The sequence below is a fragment of the Pelobates fuscus genome, chromosome 12 (genome assembly GCF_036172605.1).
Source record: "Pelobates fuscus isolate aPelFus1 chromosome 12, aPelFus1.pri, whole genome shotgun sequence".
Classification (NCBI taxonomy): domain Eukaryota; kingdom Metazoa; phylum Chordata; class Amphibia; order Anura; family Pelobatidae; genus Pelobates; species Pelobates fuscus.
Genome location: NC_086328.1, coordinates 69,481,279 through 69,508,488, shown reverse-complemented (window position 1 = coordinate 69,508,488; position 27,210 = coordinate 69,481,279). Strand labels below are relative to the sequence as shown.

The following is a 27,210-nucleotide window of genomic DNA, read 5'->3' as shown; positions in this document are numbered from 1 at the left end:
TTAGATTTCACGAAAACGTAAGCGTGATCATCGCACTATTAAGAGATTTGTGGCTGATTCAGAGCACAGACGGGTTCGTGCAGATAAAGGCACATTGAGGAAGATTTCTGCCACAGGGGAACTGCAGGGGATCGCCAGTGATCAGGTAAGTGCAGATTTGGGATCGGAAGTGCCAGGTACGTCTGCGGTCGTCAACTACCGTTTTTTGTCAGGAAGGAGACAATTGTATAATTTGGCTATCAAAAAGTATTGATCTTTCAACACCCATAGGGTTTGTAGAACAAAGACTATGAGAAGAATATCTTAGGGAATTTCACATTGAGAAGTTCACAATTACCAGTATTGATCTAAAACATTTTTTGTTTTGTTTGATTACTTTGGCCTAATATTTCCAAACCCAAATCACTATTAACCCCTTAAGGACACATGACATGTCTGACATGTCATGATTCCCTTTTATTCCAGAAGTTTGGTCCTTAAGGGGTTAAATCTGTTTGAGTACCCATCCTTGTTGCAACAAGTCAATCATACCCTGTTATTGGAAGTCGCCAACCGTTCCATGCATAAAGGAAGTGCTTCTTTTGGTATTGGAAAACAAAAGATATGAATTGGCGTTGAGGCAACCACCCCCTAACAATGCTATATTACGGTTTTACTGGAACACTTGGGAGGATGATATAAAGAAAAAATATTGGATATAATTAATCTTACACATCCTGCCCTTACCATTTATATGGTAACTATTGTATTTTCTTCTTATGTACTTTAATGTATTCTGTATTATACATGACTTTAACCCCTTAAGGACACATGACATGTCTGACATGTCATGATTCCCTTTTATTCCAGAAGTTTGGTCCTTAAGGGGTTAAACACCTGTCATTTTCAATTTTGATTCATAAGGAAGGAATCCACCTTTTCCCCCCTTTAATTTTCTCATCCTTCCCTTCTTGTTACCCTATATGATAACTTAAGTTTCTATTTTACAAAAAACATAGAATGTGCTGGCACTCTTCTACTGGTTGGTGCTTGTATTGGAGGTATTCCCCATAACAACCTCAAAATAATACAAAAAATACCCACTGTAGGAGTCTACCCTGGTTTCCCAGTCTGCAGATCAAGGGACTCTGGTGTCACACCTTATTTAACAACTATCGGACATCCTACTACTATTGGATAATTTGAAGTCTGGGATTGCAATCCTCAATTGGTGAGATCCAACCAACTTCTTTTCTGTATATACATTGAACATTCAATTATCAATTTTTCTCTCTTTTTTCTTTTTTTCATATATTTTCTCTTTTTTTCATTTTTTCTAAACTTTTCACTTTTTCTGTGTTGTATATACATTTTTCTAAACATAGAGAACTATTTAGCGGTGGATCCATCTGAACATCAATGAACTATTGAACTCTATTTATATTGTGTATATAGGCTGTAAATAACTAGATATTCTGGGATGTATATATTATGAAGTCTGTAAAATCAATGAATTCATAAGGTTATCAAATTACTATAGTGATTCATATATTACCCATGGATTGGTGTACATAATTTGTATAATAAATAAATTTTTCTTTTTTGCATATACATCAATTGACTCAACTCTTTTTTCATAAATTCACATATTTGAGTGCGGTATTGAACTTATGAAGTTTCTATTTTATTCCAATATTGTATTGTTCTATAAAAACTTGTTAATAAACACAATTTCAACAGAATTTTTTTTTTTTTTTACAAAAATGTGTGTAAGTATTGTAAAAGTCAAGTACAGACTTTATCTGTGCTAGGTAGTTATAGGCTTGGTCCATGACATCATAAAGACACGTGACATCACTGAAGTTGAATGTGTCTCCTAGAATACCACTTAAGTCAACCAGACACCAATTAACATGTAAGGTAAGAACAGGATCATGTTTTTAGAGCAAGATGATGGGAATAGGTGTTCACCTTTATAATGTTCAATTAAATTGGAAACAGATACATCCTTGAATAGTAAATGAAGTAGACATTTTGAGGTTTATTTATAAACAGAACACTGTAGTGAAATGAAATCAGAATATATATAGGCAGGCTTTGGCTGTAAAAAGAAAACAGGGAGGTAATTAGCGCTCACAGAAAGAAATCAGTGTTACCTTATACATACACAATTGTATTCAGATAATCTGGTATTCTGGTAACCTACAGATAAATGTATGTCTGCTATATTTATTTATCTGTAGGTTACCAGATTATCTGAATACAATTGTGTATGTATAAGGTAACACTGATTTCTTTCTGTGAGCGCTAATTACCTCCCTGTTTTCTTTTTATTCACATTTATAAGTGTAATAGGTGTCACTACACTTGGGTAATTTTAGCTGCACCAGGCTTTAGAAATTTAAAGCGCCGTAGTGTCCTTTATATATTTGTTTCTAGGCTTTGGCTGTAGTTGTACTGGAAAATGTTTCCAATTCAACACTTTGGATACATATATACACTGCTCAAAAAAACAAAGGGAACACAAAAATAACACATTCTAGATCTGAATGAATTAAATATTCTTCTGAAATACTTTGTTCTTTACATAGTTGAATGTGCTGACAACAAAATCACACAAAAATAAAAAAATGGAAATCAAATTTTTCAACTCATGGAGGTCTGGATTTGGAGTCACACTCAAAATTAAAGTGGAAAAACACACTACAGGCTGATCCAACTTTGATGTAATGTCCTTAAAACAAGTCAAAATGAGGCTCAGTAGTGTGTGTGGCCTCCACGTGCCTGTATGACCTCCCTACAACGCCTGTACATGCTCCTGATGAGGTGGCGGATGGTCTCCTGAGGGATCTCCTCTCAGACCTGGACTAAAGCATCTGCCAAATCCTGGACAGTCTGTGGTGCAACGTGACGGTGGATGGAGCGAGACATGATGTTCCAGATGTGCTCAATTGGATTCAGGTCTGGGGAACGGGCATGCCAGTCCATAGCATCAATGCCTTTGTCTTGCAGGAGCTGCTGACACACTCCAGCCACATGAGGTTTAGCATTGTCTTGCATTAGGAGGAACCCAGGGCCAACCGCACCAGCATATGGTCTCACAAGGGGTCTAAGGATCTCATCTGGGTACCTAATGGCAGTTAGGCTACCTCTGGCGAGCACATGGAGGGCTGTGCAGCACCCCAAAGAAATGCCACCCCACACCATTACTGACCCACTGCCAAACTGTGTAGCGGAGGTACAATATTACCCAGGTTATCTCCGCTTATAATCCAAGTGAGACTCAGGAACAAGGCGATGGTAAATCCACAGGCAAGGTTTCCAGCAGGTAAAAGTATCCCCACAGCAATCCCAATAACTGGACGACACACAGTTTCAGGAGCAGAACTGACAAGCTTTATTTCACAGTGCCTTATAAAGCATGCTCCCATGCAAGGGAGGAGTTTCTAACAATTATTACAGTATCCAATCGGGCATTAGTAACCTCCCACACATCTCCTCCCCTCAATTTACATCATAATCCCCTTATAATGTACCCAAATTCCCCCAGTTTCTGGATGTACCCCTAAACCTAGGGATACCCCCCTTTAAAATGGCATCCTCTGATAGCCCTGATCTGGGTGAGCAACATACTCAAAAATCACCCAGATCGGACCAGGGGTTCGGGAGTTATGAACAGGTACAGATTTGACCGACCGCATGGGTAAAGTATCCGAAAACAGTTCCATGCATCTTGGCCCAGTGGTCGGTCACAGACAAGGGAATAAAAACATGTGAATTGCTTGTGTTATGAAGCCTGGGGAGGATTCGAATGAATCCCCCAGTTCGTGGGGTTCTTTCTACCGAACAGCGGGCCGTTCGGTAGTTTCCCCACGAAGTACTGGAAGTCTGGAGGTCTCAGCGGTGTTTGCCTAGTCAAGTGTCCGATTTTAGTTCCAGACACTCGACGGCAAAACACCGCTGTTCGGTAGTCTAAGATGGCCGCCACCACGTGTTCGTACCCCGAATGGCGGCCACCCAGAGAACAAAGACCACACTGCACGGATGGCTAATTACCCGTTTGCAACATTGTTGCAACCGGTAATTGAAGGCACACTTCACACAAGGAGGTCGGGTTGTTCGGTAGTCTCATTCCCTTGCTTTATTCGAATGATTCTACAGAACAACCAGAGGAATACATTTCTTTTACAACACATAGAACTGGCAATATACACGAATACAGTCATTCACCTGAATTTTGTAGGACAGCCCAGTACCATCCGCTACAAACTGGTCATGCTGGAGGATGTTGCAGGCAGCAGAACGTTCTCCACAGCGTCTCCAGACTCTGTCACATCGGTCACATGTGCTCAGTGTGATCCTGCTTTCATCTGTGAAGAGCACAGGGCGCCAGTGGCGAATTTGCCAATCTTGGTGTTCTCTGGCAAATGCCAAGTGTCCTGCACGGTGTTGGGCTGTAAGCACAACCCCTACCTGTGGACGTCAGGCCCTCATACCACCCTCATGGAGTCTGTTTCTGACCGTTTGAGCAGACACATGCACATTTGTGGCCTGTTGGAGGTCATTTTGCAGGGCTCTGGTAGTGCTCCTCCTGTTCCTCCTTGCACAAAGGCAGAGGTAGCGGTCCTGCTGCTGGGTTGTTGCCCTCCTACGGCCTCCTCCACGTCTCCTGATGTACTGGCCTGCCTCCTGGTAGCGCCTCCATGCTCTGGACACTACGCTAACAGACACAGCAAACCTTCTTGCCACAGCTCGCATTGATGTGCCATCCTGGATGAGCTGCACTACCTGAGCCACTTGTATGGGCTGTAGACTCCGTCTCATGCTATCACTAGAGTGAAAGCACCGCCAGCATTCAAAAGTGACCAAAACATCAGCCAGGAAGCATAGGAACTGTGGTCTGTGGTCACCACCTGCAGAAACACTCCTTAATTGGGGGTGTCTTGCTAATTGCCTATATATTCCACCTGTTGTCTATCCCATTTGCACAACAGCATGTGAAATTGATTGTCACTCAGTGTTGCTTCCTAAGTGGACAGTTTGATTTCACAGAAGTGTGATTGACTTGGAGTTACATTGTGTTGTTTAAGTGTTCCCTTTATTTTTTTTGAGCAGTGTATTTGTTTTTTAGTTGGCTCTTCAATACACTACAAAGTTCTGTTTGCTGAATAAATCCTAGAGAGGCAAACACACATTTGTGAAATACTGTGACAGTAAAGCAGGGAAGTAACCTGAAAAGGTTAAGGTGTTTGTGACGATACAGCCTAATATATCATCCGTGGGTATTCTTTTTACATAACTTGCAGCACTAAACTGCTCCAGCAGATGCTAGGACTCCTCTTAGCGTATGCAGGATATACTGAGCTGATATCTGGTTAGTATATGATATTCTATCCATCCAGTCTTCTGGCAGTACTCTTATTAGTAATTACTCTATACAGGACAATGAATAGCCATATCTTGTGAGACTTTAAGGAAGAGACAACACCAGCTTCTTTATTGGCAACTTCTAGAACTCAGACTCAATCTGACTCTGTTTATTGTATCCAGATCCAGCTTACAAAGATCAGAGCAAACAGTAAACTAAACATTACATAAAACATTCACCAATGGGAATACAGAACAGGTCACGGGAAAAAAGAACTACAAAGCAACACAGTTATTCCTTACACTAGTTACCACCTCCCCCTGTACCAATACACCCTGACAACAAAATGTTATCTTGATTGGACACACTGTCCTTTCAGAGCAATCTCTGGTTACATCAACACAGCCCTTTGCTGTAGTAGAAAGACTTGCTGGCTCCCACAGCAGATGGTCACTCATTTAACTGCATTAGCCCACAGAATACATTTCACACCTAACTATACTTTATAGTTTATAGAGCCGCTGCCCCCCCTTTGTTGACCCACAGCTGCATATACAGACACACACACTGCTTTATGCATAATATAGGTACACAATACAGCGATATCTAGATACATGGAAAACAGTCACAAAAATCAGGCCATCCATCACAGTGTAAAATACATTATATTTTTGGAGCAAGGTGATCTTTATTATTATAGTTTATATCTCTGTAAAGTATATCAATGGATATCAGGTCCTCAGTTTCTTATTTACAGCCTGCTTTAGTAGTTATCATACCCAAAATGGCCTGGCACCGTCTAGGTGTAATTTGTCAAACCATTTCTCAAACCGTTTATTTTTGACCTGTGTGTTCCTATGGCCACATCCCCTGCTTCCTGAATTCTCCCTGTTAGTTCTACAGAGCTAAACAGGGCAATGCAAAGCTGCGGTCTGAGAGTGCTCCAGCAAATAAGCACTGTTCTTATCTGAATAAGAGACCTCAGCAGAGTTGTTAAAGCATTCTTAAATGACTTTACTATTTACACTGGGGTAGAGGGGTGCTAGGGCACTCTTGGTATCATAACCACTCAGCAGGCTGTAATAGTTATGGTGCTTGGAGAGTTTCTTTAATGGCATCATTTATATCTACTTGGTCTATATAAGGAAAGAAACTGATCAAAATGCATAGTGTGCTTGTTTATATCTGAATACCTGTAGTCCTGTTGCTTGTATTTATGCAATCCAAAGGCGATGCAGGTAGGTATTCCCAGAAATGAATACGCATGTGACTTCTTCCATTTATCAACTGCGAGAAAAATACAATACATAAATATATATCAATGTATTTATCCTGGTAGATACAGTTAAAATGCACCGGTCATGAACCACAAATGAAGCTAACAAATGTATAGATAAAAGGTTATTCAACTATCCATTAAAGCAGCAATGTCAACCCCTTTGAAACTTTAGTATTTTATAAAGATGGAATCCTTATGAAATACTAATTTTGACTATGTTGGAATTTCACTGAAATTCCAAGCCAGTCAAAAGACATACTGACACATAGTAAGGAGCTGAAGAGGACCTGCCAGAGAAAGAGGAATATCCAGTGATGATGTCATCGTCGGGATCTTTGCAAATTTACAAAGGCCCCAGACGGTGACAGTGCTGCTTTAATTAGGCCTACCTCAATTGCACATTTGTTGAGAAAGCAGTAAAATCTATAAGCTTGGAGTTCCATGTTCCAGTGAAACAAATCACATTGAAATGACACAACAGTGTGCCATATCTCCTGGTATTCGGACACATGCCAGGAATCATGGGATTTTGGGAGCAGTCATTCCAGGCATCCAAACAATGTAGTCTTGCCTGAACAAACTTCCCGTATAATTTGTGGATCAAAAGTTGACATTAAATAGAGTAAGAAGCATTGACAATGCAGAATTGTCATTGGCTTGAGCATGAATGAAAGAAATTTAGATTTCCAAAATTTCATTATGGATTTACACTTTAGAGAAAGGATACGGTGGTAGCAATACAAACCAAAAATGTTAAAGAGACAGTATAGGCATCATCACAACTTCACCTAAAGAAAGCTGTTAAGGTGCCAGGGGGCCCCTAGACACTTTCTTACCTTCAGGGGTTAAACCGTTTTCGAACGGATGAACTGAATTGATACCTGCGTCTGCCTGGTGAGAGCAGGGAGACACTATAACATTAGGACGTGCCAATATATTCTAACGGCATTAAAGCCCAGGCATTTGACACATAACGTATTTAAGGGGTTAATATAGCCAGAAAATAGTTTCCAGCTGGCTAATACACAAGAGACAGAGGATGTATACGCTGGCAAAAAATAAAGCTATATATTAAAAAAAACCCAAAAAAAAACAACAACAAAAAAACAAACATTTGATTGAAATGATTTTCTTTTTCTCTAATTTTTTTTTTTTTTTATTCAAGGCAGTACTTAAAGGATCACTATAGGGTCAGCAACACACACACATGTATTCCTGACCCTATAGTGATTAACCCACCATTTAGGTGGCTTGCTCTCCCCCTTTTGCTCCCCTATAAAAGTATAAAACTCACCTTATTTCAAGCGCCTCGCAAGTCTGCCGGCGCTGGCTCCGCCCCCTTTTTGACATCCTTGAAATGGCCGATTTTTAGCCAATCCAATGCTTTCTCATAGGGATTGGCTAAAAGCGTCACAGGCAGGACCAAATGTCGTTTTGGCCAGTCAGGACCTCCTCATAGAGATGCACTGAATCAATGCATCTCTAGGAGGAAAATTCTGCGTCTCCATGCAGAGCGTGGGGGCGCTGAATGGCAGGGCTGCTTACGGTGCAGCCCTGAGCCAGGAAGCACCTCCAGTGGCCATCTAAGGAGTGGCCACTTGGAGGTGTCCCTAGGGGCAATGTAAACACTGCCTTTTTTCTGAAAAGGCAGTGTTTACATGAAAATGCCTGAAGGGAGCTATTATACTCACCAGAACAACTACATTAAGCTGTAGTTGCTCTGGTGACTATAGTGTCTCTTTAACATAATTATAAGCAGGTTGTTGATTGAAGGGAAATTCTGACTGCTATCACGTAGTCAAGAAGCATTCCCCCTGCCTTTTTGCTAATTGGCCATCGCTTCAAATTGGGGTTGTTTTGGCCTTCTTTTTGGTTGTCACCACACAAAGATGTGTTTCAAATGCTGACTCTATGGAACTGAGTCTTTTTTTCAACACAGATTACCATATGTAACTGGTCCTTGCATCTATCTGATGCTTAGACTAACTCTTTAGCATCATTAAAATGTGAGTGTATATATATATATATATATATATATATATATATATATATATAAAAATGCTGATTATGATGAGATTTCCAGCTCAAGCATCAAATTTCAACTTTTTATAACATCTATAGAGCCAAATAACCAGTTTCCCTCGTCGTCAAAACAGACTATTCATAGTTTTGTCTCCGGTCGGTAAATGTATTCACCTGTTGTTTTCTTTGCTGCCCGTTGTAAAAAGACTTGTTCGTTGTATATTTTCCCATCTTTTGCATCCTATGTCATAAAATAAAATAAAGGAGATCAACACATGGTATGATATCAACAGGCACAATGCACTTGCAAATTATGGACTTTAAGAGTGTTCAGTGATTTGAAGTGATCAGGGTGCTCTGAGTCAGTAAGTGCAGCGTTTTTTTTTTTTTTTTTTAATTTTTTTTTTTGCAGTGCATAAGTCGGTACAGCTTTACACGGGGTACCCCAAAGGCAGTCCACGTGTTGGTCAGACAATAGGTACAATGGGATATACGTTTGTATGTGCACATTTTTTTTTTTTTTGCTAAGGTCTCGTTATGACAGGAAGATATACAGCATTATTTAGTCGATTAATTACATAGAGGTGTGAGTTATGCAGGTAGGCTATGCAAGTCATATAAGGTTACTTAACAATATTAGTGGCTCTGAAGGCTGTAACTAAAAACGTTTTTGTTTGTAGTGATATCTATTGCTATAGCTTAGAATAAAGTACATGCTGGAGCAAGGTATGTTGCTTCTTTATGCTTATCACCCTAGTCGATCGAGGCTTCTGGCGTCGCCACGGCGGGTAGGGGCCGGCACCGTGGTAGTCTCGAGGCCGCACGGGAGGGAGCTGTCTGTTGGTTAGCCGATGCCCGATCTGCTGTAATGTTGTAGCAGGGGGTTGGCATCCTAGGGATGATGCAGGTTAGTGCCTGTGAAGACTTGTCGCTTTTCTCTGCGCTGGGTTACTCTGTGAGTGTAGCTGGGTGGAAGGTGGGTATGGGGTTAGCTTTGGTGCAGCAGTGCCTTGTCATGCTCCGTCCCCTCGGTGTAGCAATTATCGGCAGTGTGGATGGAGCACCCCCGTAATCCACTGCCGGTCAGATAGCTGTCAGGATAGTGAGGTCGGGAGGTCGCGGGTCCACTGAACTGAAGCCCGGGATCTGCGTTGGTTACCATTGCCGTGTGAGGGGAGATGGTCGTCCCTCTACCTCTTGCGCACATGGCGGCCGCCATCTTAAGTGCTGAGCTCGGCCCACCATCCACGGTAATGTTGTTGCAGGGTCTTGGTTGCGGTTGGGGCTGTCGGGTGAGGACCGGGATCACCCCCACCGGTCCATAGGGGGGGGAACGGTGCCTAAGCCACTCCGAGCTGGGACCCTGACTGGGCTCCGTTTGGCAGGATAGGAGGGCAGCGGCCGTCTGCCCCACTCACCACCAAGGAGGGCCCCATCTGAGACATCCATGGTTTCTTCTCCAGGGGACTGTAGCTCGGTGAGCCAGCCTCTCCCTGGATCCATTGTGCCCCAAGCGTTAAGTTCTGTCGTTGCCTTCTGCTTCCAGGCTGTAGGCCATGATTTAATGCCTTAAATTATAAAGGTTTTGCAGGAGCTCAGCCTGCAAGCGACTATCCAGCTCGGCGGTTCAGCCCCGCCCCAAGTGCAGCGTTTTTTAATGAAACCTTGCACAAACAGAGTTTTACGCCTCTGCTACAGGAGATGTAACTCCATCTTCGGCAGCGTCATTATAGTCATTAGCCAGCAAGAACTCCCGGTAGCTAATGGTTCTAAAACTGCAAATTTACATATAAACCAGAACTTGGCTCTAGGAGTGTCTTTTATAAAAACCCAGCGTCAGATTTTCCGCATAGGAAAGTATTGAATAATGCTTTCCTATGGGGAGGTCTAATGCGTTGCGGCCATTGCGGCGCATGCACTTTAGGTGCAGGTTTGTTTTTCCTGGCACTATAGGATCCCTTTAACCCCTTAGTGACCAGAACGATTTTCTATTTTCTTACCGTTTAGCTGTGATTTTCCTCATAATCATTTACTGTACACACATACTGTTTTTCTTGCTATTAAATAGTCTTTCTAAAGATACCATTATTTTCATCATATCATATAATTTACTATAAAGAATTATAAAATATGATGAAACAAACAAAACACACTTTTTCTAACTTTGACCCCCAAAATCTGTGATGCATCTACAACCACAAAAAAAAACCCAGTGCTAAATAGTTTCTAAATTTTATCCTGAGTTTAGAAATACCCAATGTTAAAATAGCCAAGAACATGTTAACATCACGGCTTGAACTATCTTGCTTTACATGTAATGCGTCTATCTCATATATTAGTTTCCCCTTTTACGTTGCATTACTGAAATAATACACACACACACACACACACACACACACACACACACTGACAGATACGCATACACTAGCTAACAAAAAACACACTCACTAACAGACACACACTCACAGGCAAACACACTCGCACTTACAGACACACACCCACTAACAGACACACACACTCACACTAACAGGTAAACACACACAGTCAGACACACACACTAACAGACACACACAGTCAGAGACACACACACACTCACTAACAGACAGAGACACACAGTCAGACACACACACACACACACACACACACACAAACAGACACACACAGTCAGAGACACACACACACTCACTAACAGACACACACTCACACTAACAGGCAAACACACACACAGTCAGACACACACACACACACACTAACAATTTTTTTTCTTATTTAACCTCCCCCCCCAGCCTCCTTACCTTTGGGAATGCTGGGGGTCTCTTTCTCCATGGTGGTCCAGTGGCTGCTGGGTGGGCGGCACTGGCGGCTGGCGAGGGAGAGCTCCCCCTGAGCTGTCTGCTCAGCTCCCTCGCGCGCCGCAGAGTCAGGCTGGGAGCCGGAATATGACGTCATATTCCGGCTCCCAGCCGCAATCTGCGGCGCGCGAGGGAGCTGAGCAGACAGCTCAGAGGAAGTGCTCCCTCACCAGCCGCCTGCCAGCTGCGTTTTTTGCCGCCCCCTGGAAAATGCCGCCCAAGGCAAATGTCTTGTTTGCCTCGCGGCTAAAACGTCCCTGTATATATATATATATATATATATATATATATATATATATATATATATATATATTCAGAGCGATCACATTAATTTGCAGAGGGGGCTCTGTCCTGACTCCACTACATCTGATTGTCTTCCAAATGCCCTTAGGTCCCCCATTTCAATTTTTTTTACCTTTATATATTTCTTGCCCGGATCTTGGTCCTAGGCGCCGCCCTGTGGTATGCATCACCTGCCCACACTAGATATCACTGTGACATTCCTGTGCATGCCCAGTTGAACACTTGGGCATTCACTATTTTCTGAAATTTGGATGTGAATTTCGGCTATTCGTTCATTTGTCAGACGAATAAACGAATAGAAATTGCAAAGAACGAAGACCCAATTTCAATTTGGTTTTCGTTCGTTTAGTTTATTACAAGGAGGGAGCTACCGACTCGCGGCTCCCTCCTTGTAATATGTAAGAATAGAAGCTTCCTAAGCCCCACCCCAAGCTCCACTAATAGGTTAAAATCTTTTTAGTTTTAGTAAAAATGGCTGAAGGACCAATTTTGGTCTTTCAACTTTATAGTAGATAGCTCCCTAATCCTTGTGGGAATTAGTGGGCTATCTACTAAACTGCTGCAAGATGCAGCCACAGCACTGATTGTATCGGAAATTCATTCTCTGAATGAAATTCTTAACCAATTTAGTGGCCGAATTTCATGCAAACACAAATTGACAAACTGCACATTCTGTCAGGACGAAATTCGGTCAATTCGCCGGCGCCCTGTCTAAATGACAGGACGTTTGGACATAGCAAATTAAGCAACGTGAGAACACGGAGCAGGGTGAATATTGTGAGAAAACTTTCTTTGACACAGGAAATGGAGCTGACTTAAGCCAAAGAAAGTCAAGGGTACGAAAAATCCTTAGTTGTTCTCAGGTTTTAAAGAAAACTACATCAGAAGGGAAGAAAATAAAAAACGATTACGAGAGAGGAAGAGAAGAGGAAACAATAGGAGAAAGGTTAGTATGGCGTGACAGTGCTGTTGAGAAGAAAAGCACAATATAAATTAAATTACTTCCAAATAAAAAGATGTTTACTTGCTTTTATCCAAACAGAAATAGCTAAAAATAGCTAAAAAATTTCCTGCTTCATTCTTACCAGTGTTTTTGCAATATTTTGAAAAGTATGAATCTTGTGACTATGCATATGCATTATACATACACATACCGTATATACTCGAGTATGAGACGAGTTTTTCAGCACATTTTTTGTGCTGAAAAACCCCAACTCGTCTTATACTCAAGTCAATGTCTGTATTATGGCAATTTACATTGCCATAATACAGACTGGGGGCAGGCAGAGAGCGCTTACCTCTCCTGCAGCTCCTGTCAGCTCCCTCCTCCTCCGCGCCGGTCCGGTCAGCACCTCTGTCAGCTCCCAGTGTAAGTCTCGCGAGAGCCAAGGGGTCACAGTGTGAGCTGACAGAGGAGCTGACCGGACCGGTTTCAGAGGAGGAGGGAGCTGACAGGAGCTGCAGGAGAGGTAAGCACTCTCTGCCAGCCCCCCTCCACTGAACTGCCAATGCCACTGGACCACCAGGGAGTGAGAGCCCCCCTCCCTGCCATGTATCAAGCAAGCAAGGGGGGGGGATGAAAAAAAATGTATATATAAATAATAATAAAATAATAATTAAAAAAAATAATAAGAAAAATTCCCACCCCCCACCAAGGCTCTGCAACACACACACTGCACTCATACACACACACTGCACTCATACACACACACACTGCACTCAAACACACACACTGTAAATAAATATTCAATTAATATAATTTTTTTAGGATCTAATTTTATTTAGAAATTTACCAGTAGCTGCTGCATTTCCCACCCTGGTCTTATACTCGAGTCAATATGTTTTCCCAGTTTTTTGGGGTAAAATTAGGGGCCTCGGCTTATATTCGGGTCGGCTTATACTCGAGTATATACGGTACATGCTTACTGGCCAGTACAGTATAATTTATTCAGGCATGGTTATATCAGATAAAAATATACTGGAACTAAGTGTTAGTAATGTAGCACAATTAATAACTATTTGTGTCCTTTGGAATTTTCCCACGCCGTGTAAAATGACACAGAGCACTCTGATTGGTTGGATTTCAAGCCAATCAATCAGAGCGCTCTGAGTCAAATTGCAGAGCGTGGGAAGGCTTTATAAGCCTTTCCCCGCCCTGTGGAGCTCAGTCTGTGCCGTGCCCTTCATGGGTGAAGATGGATTATTTTTTTAGCGTCGGGTTTTTTCTTTTTCGTCGGATTTTGTTTTTTCATTTTATTTTTTACAAGTTCGACGGGTTTTTATTTGGGGCTGAAAAATGAAGATTTCAGAAAAAAGAAGACATCAAATAGTACATTTTATTTTATTTTTTTTACAGGAACTTAGTTCTTTTATTTGCCCCTCACTATTTTTAGGGTGAGGGGGGTATGTAGGGGTTTATTAATTTTTGTTTTGGGTGGGAGGGGTGACTAGGGACTTGGGGACCCCTAGTTAACCTTGGGGGCATTTTCATTTAGGGTCCCCACCCACTGCTCAGGGGTGGGGGCCGGGGGAGGACAATAGGTCCCCCTCATTGTTTTTATGGCACCCACCTGCCGCTCAGGGGTGGGGGCAATAGGTTTCCCCCCTTATTGTTATATATGGCCCCCTTACGCCGCTCAGGGGTGGAGGCCGGGGAAGGACGACAATAGGTCCCTCCCCCACATTCTCATTAAGGGCCCCCACCTGCCGCTCAGGGGTGGGGGCCGGGGGGAGGACAATAGGTCCCCCCTCATTCTCATTTAAAACCCCCACCTGCCGCTCAGGGTTGGGGGCTGGGGAAGAGGACAGTAGGTCCACCCCTTGTTGTTATGTATGGCCCCCACCCGCCGCTCAGGGGTGGGGGCCGGGAGGGGGGGATAATAGGTTCCCCCCCTTATTATTCATGGCCTCCACCCACCACTCTGGGGTGGGGGCCGGGGGAGGACAATAGGTCCCCTCCCTTATTGTTATTTATGCCCCCCCACACATTCTCATTTAGGGCCCCCACCCGCTGCTCAGCTCATGGGAGGGGGACGGATCTAGGTCCCCCCTTCAGTTTAAGAGCCCCCACTGGGATCGGGAGTAGGGGCATGTTTACTAGACATGCCCCTATTCGCGGTATAGCGAGTAGGGGCAGATTATTTACTAATACTAAGTAATTTTTACCGTGGGAATTAGGGAGTTATCTACTAAGCAGCTGCAAAATGCAGCTGCGGCACGAATAGGATCAGAGTTTCATTCATTCAAATGAAATTCCGATACGAACTAAGTCCCTAATTGCATCCTAACATGAATGAACAAACTGTTCTCATTCTGTTAGGATGCAATTCGGCAGTTTCGCCGGCGTTCTGTCTAAGTGACAGGACGTTCGGGAACACGGAGGAAAGACTTGTGGGAAATTTTCTCTGACCACCGGAAATGAAGCACACTTTGCTCCTCCGCTGGTCAGAGATGGTCAGGCATAGGAAACCTCCATAAGACAAATAGTCCCTACTTTGTCTTATGTTTTAAAGAAAACTAGAGCAGGTAGGAAGAAACGAACAACAGATTCCAAGAGAGGGAGAGAAGAGGTAAGTTCGGCATCCCAGTGCTGCTTTAAGTTACCAATATAACTCACCAGTTTCAGAAGGAAATGCTGTTTCTTGGGAGTTGCCGAAGTTCGGTAAGCTGTTTTAAATAAAAAGAATAATTACGTTAGCTCAAACTATTATGCAATAAATCAATTTAAATTTTTTTTTTTTTATATTTACTTTTTATTTCAATTTTCATATCTTTTAAATGGACACTATAGACACCCAGACCACTTCAACTAATTGAAGTGGTCTGAGTACAGTGTTCCTCTTGCACTTAGTGCTACAATGTAAAACATTGCAGTTCCAGAGAAACTCCAATGCTTACAGTGCAGCTCTAAGTCTGCCTCCAGTGACTCTCCGTTATCTGACACTGGAAATTGATACATTGCTTTCCCTTGCAGGACTTCTGAGGTGGCGGAGCGGTGACCCAGCACTGAGGAGTATTGGCGCTGGGATACATTAAGTAAATTTGGGTAACATACTTGTAAATATAGATGCGTTGAATAATCCATAACCCTATGTCGAATATTTCAATAACGGAGCTAACAGAATAACAAAATTGCAAAACATAAATTAAGAAAAGAAAAAATCGTCATCTCTGTTTTTGCAGATATAATTAACCTCACATCATAAAGGAGTCAAGGTTTGGGATATATTATTATTCAGGAGGGGTGGCTTGGAGTGGAGGTTACTTCGTGGGCAGAGATCAGCGGTGCTCTGCCCTGGTGCCAGCGCTTCAGTTGGGTAAACCGGTACGCAGTCCTGCCCTGTAACAAAAGGACAGGTAGGGCAGAGGCCAGCGGCGCTCTGCCCAGATGCCAGCTCTTCCGCTGGGACGCTGGGAAGGGGTCAGGGAATCCTACCCCCAGGACCTGGTTGCGGATCTGCTGTGGAGAGGAGGGATCGCTTACCTCTCCTCCTGGCATTCCTGTGAAGTTGGTTGGGGATCTGGACCGGCCGTCCAGCATCCCTATAGGTCTAGTGCAGAGACCGCTGTCCCAACTGCACCATTGGGATTAGGGGTGTTGTTCCCCTGTGGTTGGGGAGAGAGACCGGTTGTCTCCTCTCCTTGCAAGGTACACTGCCGCTGGGGAGGGAGAACAATGCTCTCCTCTCCCTGTAACTGTCTGCCGCTGGAGTCTCTCCCAACGTGCCAACTGGCTTTTCATCTCTGCCCTGTGTTGCAGGTTCACGATCACTAGGTTCCTCACGAACTGCACGTATTTCTCAACTGGATTTGGTCTGTAGAAAGCCAACCGCAGCTTCATCATAGCGTCAAACTCTGCCACAGTGTAGCTAAGCCATGCTTGCTGTAGGCAGGGGCGCTGTACGGGGACAAGCGTTGCCCTAATTATAAATCCACGAACGGTGTCTTCCAGGATGCTTTACCTCGCACTAGGAAGCCATCCCATCGCTTGCCACCAGATGCTTACCAAGGGCCATCAGCACCGCACCAGACACCATAAGCACTGCAGATCCCACGAACTCGCCATCCTCTACCCACCCTGGACCTACGACAAGGCTCCAGGTTCCAGTGGGTGAACCTCTCCTCCAAGAGAGAGTAGCAGGAACAAGCTCTTAAAAGAGCTTAGTGATTATAGCCCAGAGGAGTATACAGAGTATAGCAATCCCCCAGTGTAGATGCAGCCTTTTCCCCCACACATGAGACAAGGCTCTATGTTGAGGGTAAAACAGGAACTCAGCAGATCTGAGGGTTTATTTTCTTTTATACAGTTTTCCCCACAAGGTTACCACCCCCACAAATAGTGTGTTTAAAAAGCAATACACCTCAGGAGCCACAGTCACAGGGAAAGCAGGCCTCTCCAAAACCCAGTGGCAAGGTTACTTTCGCCACAGACATAGTTAAGTTTCTCAAAACCTGGGATGGAGGGGGCAATTGTTACCCCTAAGCAGGTGAAGGACATTATTCTCCAGTCGACAGAATAATAATAATTTAGTCAAATCTGGACATAAACTAATAAGAAGGGGCTGCGTTTTTTCCTGATTTAGGCGGTAGTGGGAGATATCTCCAAATGTTTGTAAAAAAGAGTCAGTAAAGGGGGGGGAGGGAGTATATGGGGTCAAAGAGTGCCACAAAAATATCATCAGCAAAGAGGGACAAACAGTAGTCCCGGCCTAATACAGGGATGCTCACAATATATTAATGAGAACGTATTTTCCAAGCTAGGGATTACAGGGAAAGTTTATAGAGAAGAGGGGACATGGGACACCGCTGCCGGGTCCCATTTGTTATGGAGAAAGTCTCTAGCTAGTAGCTGGCTCATGTAGACACAATTGAGTCTGTTGAAGGCCTTCTCCACATCTAGTGCAAGGATACCCCATCTCTCCATGGTTGACAGGATATTTAGTATTTTTTTGCTAACAGAGCGATGGCAACTTTTAATGAAGCCAATTGGTCATTATGCTCAAGTTTGTGCAGTAAGTCTATTGCTATAGAGTTTGGCATACAGTTTGGTGTCACCATTGAGTAAGGATATCAGCTTGAAATTGTTAGACTGATTAGGAGGTTTGTCTGGCTTGGGTAGGGTGGAAATATGGGCCAAAAACATCTCCTCTGGCAAAATACCTACTGCATTGCAGTGATTGAACAGGGATTGCAAGCAGGGCCGGCGCAAGGATTTTTGCCGCCCTAGGCAAAAAAAACAAAATTTGGTGGAGGTATTTGAATCCAAGTAGGGACAGATACACTATAGTATTTGGAATACAGGTTTATATTTTTAACACTATAGTGTTCTTTTAAAAGTATAGATTTTTTTAAATTTTTTAAGTAAATTGTCCTTTTTGCCCAAATGCAATCACTGATACACATACATACACACCCTCACACTCAATGGTCCACACAATCACAACTAGTGACCAATGTGCACGCACACACACACACACACATTTACTGACTCATGTACAGTGACACACACACTGACTCAAGCAAACATAAAATGTCTTGTGTTGGCTGACACACACACTGTGTGTATGTGTGACCCATGCAGACACACACACGCACACTGCCCCTAGCAGACACACTTTGTCTTTTGCCCCCAGTAGATACACAAACTGTCCCGAGAAGAAACACACACACACATTGTCCCCAGCAGACACACACACACACACTGTCCCTAGCAGACACACACACTGACTCATGCAGACACACACACACTGTCCCTAGCAGACACACACACTGACTCATGCAGACACACACACACACACTGTCCCTAGCAGACACACTTTGTCTTTTGCCCCCAGTAGACACACACACCGTCCCGAGAAGAAACACACACATACTGTCCCCAGCAGAGACACACACACACTGTCCCTAGCAGACACACACACCACCTGAAGCAGGCAGACACACACTCTTTAAAACACACACTATGAAGTCCCACTTTTACCTTAATTTCATATTGGCCCTTCATGTGTCCGAGGCTTCCTCAGTGCGCCTTGCAGTACAGGGCAATGGGCGGGAGCGATTGAGCAATGCACCCTTGCGCTGCTGGATTTTTAAATGGGAGCGGGGCGCCTCTCTGTGGTCGTAGTGTGTGAAAGATTGATGCCACCGGGCGTTAGTCTGCATCTATGTAAATGCTCCCTAGTGCCTGGTGGCTTGGCCTGCGGCACGCAATACAGAATTAGTCCCACATAAAGGGACCAAGACTAGCATTAGAGCCGCTGACGGTGACCCCCCTTGAGCAGCACCCTAGGCGGCCACCTAGTTGGCCTATAGGGAGCGCCGGCCCTGATTGCAAGTGGGGAGATAGAATAGTAGAGAACGTTTGGTAGTACTTATTGAGTAGGCTTTCTGGTCCTGGGGATTTGTGAGCTGGCAAATGAGAAATCCTGTGGTAATTGCATTTAATGAAAAGGGCTTTCTTAGGGAATCTAGATCGTCAGATGTTAACTTTGGAAGGGCTATGTCTGCTAGTCAATTTTAAATGTCAGCCTGTGTAGGGAGAGTAGTTTGTGGGACGTCACATAAATTGTATAGCTTGATATAACAAACTCATTTACAATAGCCTGCGGATCTGAAAAGTTTTTGTCCTGTGGCACTGTCTAGGAGTGTAATCCTGAAGGTAACAGATTTTTGTTTAAGTTGCAATGCCAATTGAGCACTAGCTTTAATTTACAAAAAAAATATGTTTGGATTTCCTAAATAAAAATGTGGCTTTGGACAGCTCCATATCCCTACGCTGTGTTTGCAGCTGAAAAGGTTTGGCATAAATGGCAGGATTTTGATCTGGTTTATTAGCATGCATTAAATTTAGTTAATTCCGTGATCAAGGAGGTGTACTTAGACTGGGCAGTTTTTGCTATAACTGGCATGCTTAAAAAAAGCATCCTTGAATAAAAATAGTGAATATAGCCACAAAAATTAGGAAAACACAACATGAAGATAGTGTGTAGCTCAATAAAAATGCAAAATTAACATTAATCATCATCCGATTGTGGTTTAAAACATCACATGCATCACATTGTTGGTGAATACAGTCTTAAACTCAAAGAATCAGTCAGTAAGATTGACCATAACTTCTGCTCAGGTTGTGGAGATTCTGCAGTCAGAGGATATTGTAAGGGACTGTGGAACCGTTAGCCAGTCCTTAGTAAGTTTCTTGGATGGAGACTTCGAAGGATCATCAGGGTGGATAGGGATGTTCCATACCTGGATCAGTCTTTTACCGTTTTCCAGTATTGTTATGTTTCCTATGGATTTGTAGTGGAACTCAACTGCAGAAATATAGTTAGGAGAACCCTTAGGGTTTTTAGAATAGTAATTAGAATTTAGATGGAACAATTCCTCATTAAGGAGTTTTACGAGAAGGAGGATTGCAGAGAACAGTTCTTGTAATTTAAAGGAATACAATACGAAGATAATTTGATAACAGTTCATGAATCTTTACTGAACACAATATGAAGATAGTTTGAAGATAACAGTTCATGTAGATTGATGAGAAGAGTTCATGTAGCTTTAAGGAATACAATAGGTAGATGGTTTGAAGAGAAGATCTGTAGCTTTAAGGAACACGACATGCAGATAGTTTCATGAAAAGAGTTCCCGTAGCTTTAAGGAATACAATATGTAGATAGTTTGAATAAAAGAGTTCATGTAGCTTTAAGGAATACAATATGTAGAGAGTTTGATCAAAAGAGTTCATGTAGCTTTAAGGAATACAATAGGTAGAGAGTTTGATGAGAGAGTTCCTGTAGCTTTAAAGAATACAATATGTAGATAGCTTGTCCACTAATTGAACTAAGGAGGCACGGAAAATAATTAAGCAGTAAGTATTGAAGTGCCAGTTGGAGGATTAATCCAAATATATAACGTGATGTTACTTGGAAGGGTTCACAAAGCAGTAAGTATTCCAAAGGTAATCCAAGGTCAATAGGAGGAGGATGGAGATCTACGGTATGAACAGTCCAGGCTCGGTACACGTTCAGAAGTTTAGCGAGAGATTGTTTGTAGCCGGTCAGAAGTTCAGGAAGCTTCAAAATAACCCACCACTTTGAATCTGGCGCGGTTCCTCTAAGTAGGGTGAGAAAGCCGCGTTAGAGAAGGGGGCGTGTCATTGGTCTGTGAACCCTGAAGTGTCGTATTATCGGAGAAGCCGATAGTTAAGTTCTGACAAGTATAAAGATAGGCTTGTCAACTCCATTCCATTTAACCAGCATTTGGGCGGGGAATCCCCATTTCTACTGGATATTCATGGCAAAGAAGAGATGGGTGCAAATTTGCACAGTTTAAGCATAGTAGCTTACATTTGCAAACTTTTCCGGTAAAGGTTTGGTAAGCCTGAAGGCTTGCATTATGGTGTCTCACAGTGAAGTAGTACACTTTGATGATCACTTCTCTAGGTGTTTTAGAATACAGATGCTTAAGGCATTGGGAATCTATGTACTCGAACCAGGAGGATTTCAGGGTCTTCCAAGGATGGTATTAAAGGAACACTCCAGGCACCCAGACCACTTCTGCCCATTGGAGTGGTCTGGGTGCCAACTCCCACTACTCTTAACCCTGCAAGTGTAATTATTGCAGTTTTTTTATAAACTGCAATAATTACCTTGCAGGGTTAACTCCACCTCTAGTGGCTGTCTACTAGACAGCCACTAGAGGGCACTTTCTGGTTTCTAGCACAGGCTATGTGAGGGCCTCCAGCGTAGCTCATTTCCCCATAGGAAGGCATTGAAAAGCATTTTCAATGCTTTCCCATGGGGAGCTCTAACAGGGCCGGCGCTACCATAAGGCGGCACAGGCAGCCGCCTTAGGGCGCAGCGGCCAGGGGGGCGCAAAGTTCGGGTGACCTGCAGGAAGGAGGAGCACCCAGCTCTTTCCTCCCGCTGGTCATTCTGAGCCCACAGGGATACAGCAAAATTTCCCAGTGGGTCTATATGACCTGGGGATGGCACTTACTGCTGGCTTTTAGAAATCTTGCTGCTGCGAGATGTTGGAGGAGGGAGGAGCGCCAGCAGCCCGTCGCTCCTCGCAGTGCACAGAGCTAAGGCTGCTGGGATACATGATGTCATATCCAGCAGCCTTAGCTCTATGAATAGCTGTAATGAAGCATCAGGCTGCCTTACAAAGTTCCATGGCAGCTGCTACCTGACGACAGTAAGTCAGTCAGAGTGAGTGTGTGTGTGACAGTAAATGTGCTCATGCCTGTGTGTGTCAGTTAGTGTGTTTCTGTGTCAGACTATATGTTAATGATGAGTGTATGTTTGTGTATATCAGTGTGTTTGTGTGTGAGACTGTATCAGTGATGAGTGTGTGTGTCAGTGTCTGTTTGTGTGTGTCACTGTGCTTGTGTGTCAGATTGTTTGTCAATGATTGTGTGCTTGTTTATGTATTAGACTGTGTCAATGATGAGTGTGTGTCAGATTGTGTGTTTGTGTGGCACACTGTGTGTCAATGAGTGTATCCATTTGTGTGCTTTAATGTGTGTCAGTGATGAGTGTGTGTTGGTACGTGTGCGTTTATGTCAGTGTCAATGTGATTGTGTTTTTGTGTCCATGTGTCTTTAATACATCAAGTTTCAAGAAAAACAAGAACAAGTATATTAACATATGTGTAATATATTAACATATTTAGTATTAGCATATATTGATATGTATATATTTTATGTTTATAATAAATATAATACATATACATATGAGGAACACTCAAACATTAAAAACCACTATATGGTTTTAACGTTTGGGGAATTCCTTAACCCCAGTAGGTGCCAGGCCCCTCCCCCCCCAAAAAATATCTGACATTGAGCCTTCTTTTACTGCTGAACCCTGCTCAATCCCTGGGAGACTGTCAGTGTCAACAGAGTCCCTTCCATTCTTGGTGAAATTGGCACACGCTCTGCTATTACTGCAAATGCACTAAGGGGGAGGGGTAAATAAAGACACAGGCAAAGACACAATTTTTTGGGGGCGCCAAAATACATTTTCGCCTGTGTATTCCTAAATCCTTGCACCGGCCCTGAGCTCTAATGCGCATGCGCGGCCCACCGGCCAACACCATCACAGGGAGGAGCGGCGCGGAGGAAGAAGCAGCGACGTGTGACATTGTCGCTGCCTTTGGTAAGTTACTGAAGGGGTTTCACCCCTTCAGCAACCGGGAATTGGGGGGTGGGAGGGAGAGGGGACCTGCAGTGCCAGGAAAACGGATTGTTTTCCTGGCACTGGAGTTTCCCTTTAAACAATAGAAAAGAAAGAAAATGGGGATAATCTTCTGAGGAGAGATCCCCATTGGGGTAAAAATGGTAAATAGGCTATGACAAAAAATACAACATATAACAATTAACGAGGAAGAGAACTATAGTAGATACCATATAGTGACGGTAGGATGACTATATCTAATAGGTAAACCAACAGGCTATATTTATTTGCCTAAAATGCATTACCCAGAAACACTCATATCCGTCAATGAATGGCAGAATAGTACTAATGGTATTAGTCTGTTATGGCATAAAGTCTCTCAATTACAAGCCGTTATTATATTAGTTGATTTTAAAATAAGCCGTCAGGATATCTGGTCTGGATCAACCTTAGATTAATGGGCTTCTATTTAACCAAAAAATGGAAAAAAAAATTATAAAAGGGGAGAGATTCGCTAAGGTGTTGACATGTCCAAATGGAAGGTAAGAGGTTGATATTATAGAGGAATAAAAGGCATATGGCTCCAAGGCAAAACCTAAGCAATACAAGGTAATCAGTCACCCAATTTAAGCAGTTGTATATTTTGAATGTAAATATAGTGGTCTACTTAATAGAGTGCCATAAAAACTTATATAAACCGAAGGTATCTAGAGCATTTTGTCACAAGGAGCACTGGGTGCTATTAGCTTGATGACTGGCAGATCAGCTGTCCCTAAGGCTCCTAAATCAGCTCCAGATATCCCTGCAGCTATAGCTAAGTTGCTTTTGTCTGCACAGGTACACCTCAGTTATAAACTATCAGCAAAACTATGGTGCAGAAGTGTTTTTGAACACTCACAGCTCATAGGATTCTTTGGTATCCAATGACCTCCCCCACATATCCTGCATACATAGGTGTTTGAAACACTCTTCGATTAGTCAAGTCTGCCTAGGTATAACAAAGTTATGAAATTTATATGAATATTTGTTATAAGACTCCGTCTTCGTCATTACTAATAAATTCAAAGAAAAGTGAGATCAAACAAAATAGTGCTAGGTGAATAAAAACAAAAACTCTAATAGAAGGTAACCGCCTAGAAAGTGGAACCTAATCTGAGAGGCTGCAGCTGATTTGAAGGCGGAATTAATCACCATTACATACTAGGAAACTTCCAGTGTGAAAGTTTCTTCCCTGGCGAAGGTGCTTCTATAGCACCGAAATGCGCGGCCGGATTTTTTTTCCACTTTTTTTTTTATATACCATCTGTGCACATAAAATAATTCAGCCAGGGGTATCTCAACTCTTTACACGTTACTCATGGCCCGGACGACTAGGGATGTTGAGCTTTGGTTCAAAGACCACTGGGAAAGAGATGCGGGAGTGACACTCACTACACAAGACTGGGACAAGATTTTCACCCTCACGCACAAATGTTCCATTAGCTCAAAATTTCAGGAACTGAACTATAAAATGCTCACACGCTGGTATAGAACGCCAGACACACTGCACCGCATGCACTGCGCCACGTCAGACGTATGCTGGCGATGCGGTACACACCCTGGCACCTACATCCACATGTGGTGGTCATGCCCAGTAATCACCCCTTACTGGAAACAAATTAGAAGGGAGATCAACAACATCACAGGCTCCGATATTCCCCTGGCACCCCTACCGATGCTCTTGCACCACACCCGTAGCCCACTAAAAGCATACAAAAAATCCCTGGAATTGCCCCTCCTCAACGCCACCAAATCCCTCATCCCTAGGCAGTGGGTAGCGACGGTAGAAGACATACACACAATGGAGTCCCTGACAGCTGACTTACACGGGAGACCGGAGCAGTGTGCCTTGACCTGGTATCCATGGACCACGTACGTGGCTGACAGAACGGTGGCCCCCACACCAACTTAGTTGAAACCTGCAGTACACCACAACACTCACCCTGCCTCTCAAGGACATAGACACCCACCACCTATTCCTCACTGACAACCGACAGTCTCCCCCACGATCTAGACTGATAACGAGACGACTTAACTCCCACTTGACCTAATTACCCATATTGCAGAGACCTGGAACAGTCCAGGACTGACAACCTGAATCAACCGGTAGCACAGCACAGGTTTTGAGAAACAGAACCACTAGGTCCCCGGTACATAGCCGGACCCCGAAGCTCACGTGAATTGCCCTACATAGCGCATGCACAGCAGGCAGAATGATACTACGTAAAACAGAGGCTCTCCCCCGACCTTGGGTTGCTCAGGTGCCGGGAACCTAGATAACCTGGCCCAAACGTTAACAGGACACCCCAAATAGCTCAGACCACTGAAGGGATAACCCTCGACGGATACAGATGAGGCTAGGACGGTGACCCAGAGACAACATACTGACCAAGGTCAGCTAGATCCATAGCTCTTACCAGATGGAACTGGGGCGGGAACCACCGCACAGACCTGGGACACTATCCTGACTTCATTAGAGGGTTGAGAAAATGCAGGCGCTAGCCTCACAAGCTTGGGGGCCCAACGGGAAGGCACTTGCCGCCGGGTCGGTGCTATGACAGGGGTTCAACCTTGTAAGGGTTATGCCATCTGCTCATGCAAAATGTATTTTCCCTGACTGACGAAAAGTACACTACCTTTTGTACAAAAATATAGGTTTTAGACCACCCAGGTGCAGTATACAAAACAAATGTAGCAATTACTTCCCTTTCGTTAGGTGTAGGTATAGCAAAAGGATTCCTCTCAATCCTCAAAACAACTTTAGAAAATATAAGAAATACCTAAACCTATAAAACAAAAGAAAATACGCTCATAGGGGATTAACGTCAAAACATAAATTGCCCCTTAATAATAGGTCTCACTCACAAAATTGAAGTGGTTTTCAGGCACATCAAATGTGTGGATCTTCACGTCTTCCTCACAGTAAGAATGATGAGTATATCATGAAAAAGATAAAAGATGGCATAGTATAGCACTGTCTTAAAGTAAAAAAATTTGCTTTTAATGTTTGCACTTACAATGTAAAAGGTATAAAAAGGCCCATCAGTACAAATCTGTTTGTTCCATCGCTGTAGAGTATAGTAACCCTCAAGTGAATATCCAGCAGGAAAAAACAGGTACACAATAAAATAAAATAAATAAATAAAATACAGTGACAAATAAACAGCTCACTCTACGCGTTTCGTCTGTCCTCCAGACTTCCTCAGGAGTGATGAGATGCTTCAAATGTTCTGTGGACTCCATCTTCTTTTTATGGGGCTTCCCGCCGGTTTTTCGGATCAATTTCCTCTCTCAGCTGATTCCGATCAGCTGTGTTTTGAAAGGTCCGTTTTCATTCTCCATATATGGAGTTCCGGAAAACGTCAGTGGAACGCATATGCGTTCCACCAACCCGGAAGTGTCCTCCTTCTTGTCGGTCATGCGGAAGTCCCATATATATCGCTGGAATGCAAATGCGTTCCACTTCGTTCATCGCAGATCCCGCAGGAACCACAAAGTCCCCGGAGTGGAGAGCATACATGAGCACATGAAATAAAAATAAAATAATACAGAATCAGAGTATATAAAAAAAAACTCTCTCTCTATACATTCCCTGGACAATGTTATACGATGAATTAAATGGCAATATACATCAGGATCGGAGTGGAACGCATCTTGCGTTCCACTCCGATCCTGATGTATATTGCCATTTAATTCATCGTATAACATTGTCCAGGGAATGTATAGAGAGATTATATAAAAAACTATCTCTCTATACATTCCCTGGACAATGTTATACGATACAATGTTCTCCATATATGGAGAATGAAAACGGACCTTTCAAAACACAGCTGATCGGAATCAGCTGAGAGAGGAAATTGATCCGAAAAACCGGCGGGAAGCCCCATAAAAAGAAGATGGAGTCCACAGAACATTTGAAGCATCTCATCACTCCTGAGGAAGTCTGGAGGACAGACGAAACGCGTAGAGTGAGCTGTTTATTTGTCACTGTATTTTATTTATTTATTTTATTTTATTGTGTACCTGTTTTTTCCTGCTGGATATTCACTTGAGGGTTACTATACTCTACAGCGATGGAACAAACAGATTTGTACTGATGGGCCTTTTTATACCTTTTACATTGTAAGTGCAAACATTAAAAGCAAAATTTTTTACTTTAAGACAGTGCTATACTATGCCATCTTTTATCTTTTTCATGATATA

General features: G+C 43.1%; 1 protein-coding gene across 2 annotated transcripts in view; it reads right to left on the bottom strand.

Moving 5' to 3' along the window:
• Window positions 1–27,210, bottom strand: part of VRK3 (VRK serine/threonine kinase 3) — a 115,720-nt gene that overhangs the window by 47,591 nt on the left and 40,919 nt on the right. For both annotated transcript variants that reach the window (XM_063437322.1, XM_063437323.1), the window contains exons 5-7: window positions 15,420–15,469; window positions 8,823–8,889; window positions 6,541–6,634 (exon numbers count right to left, since the gene is read on the bottom strand). In XM_063437322.1, the coding sequence (XP_063293392.1) occupies window positions 6,541–6,634; window positions 8,823–8,889; window positions 15,420–15,469 (211 nt within the window). The remainder of the gene's footprint in view (window positions 1–6,540; window positions 6,635–8,822; window positions 8,890–15,419; window positions 15,470–27,210) is intronic.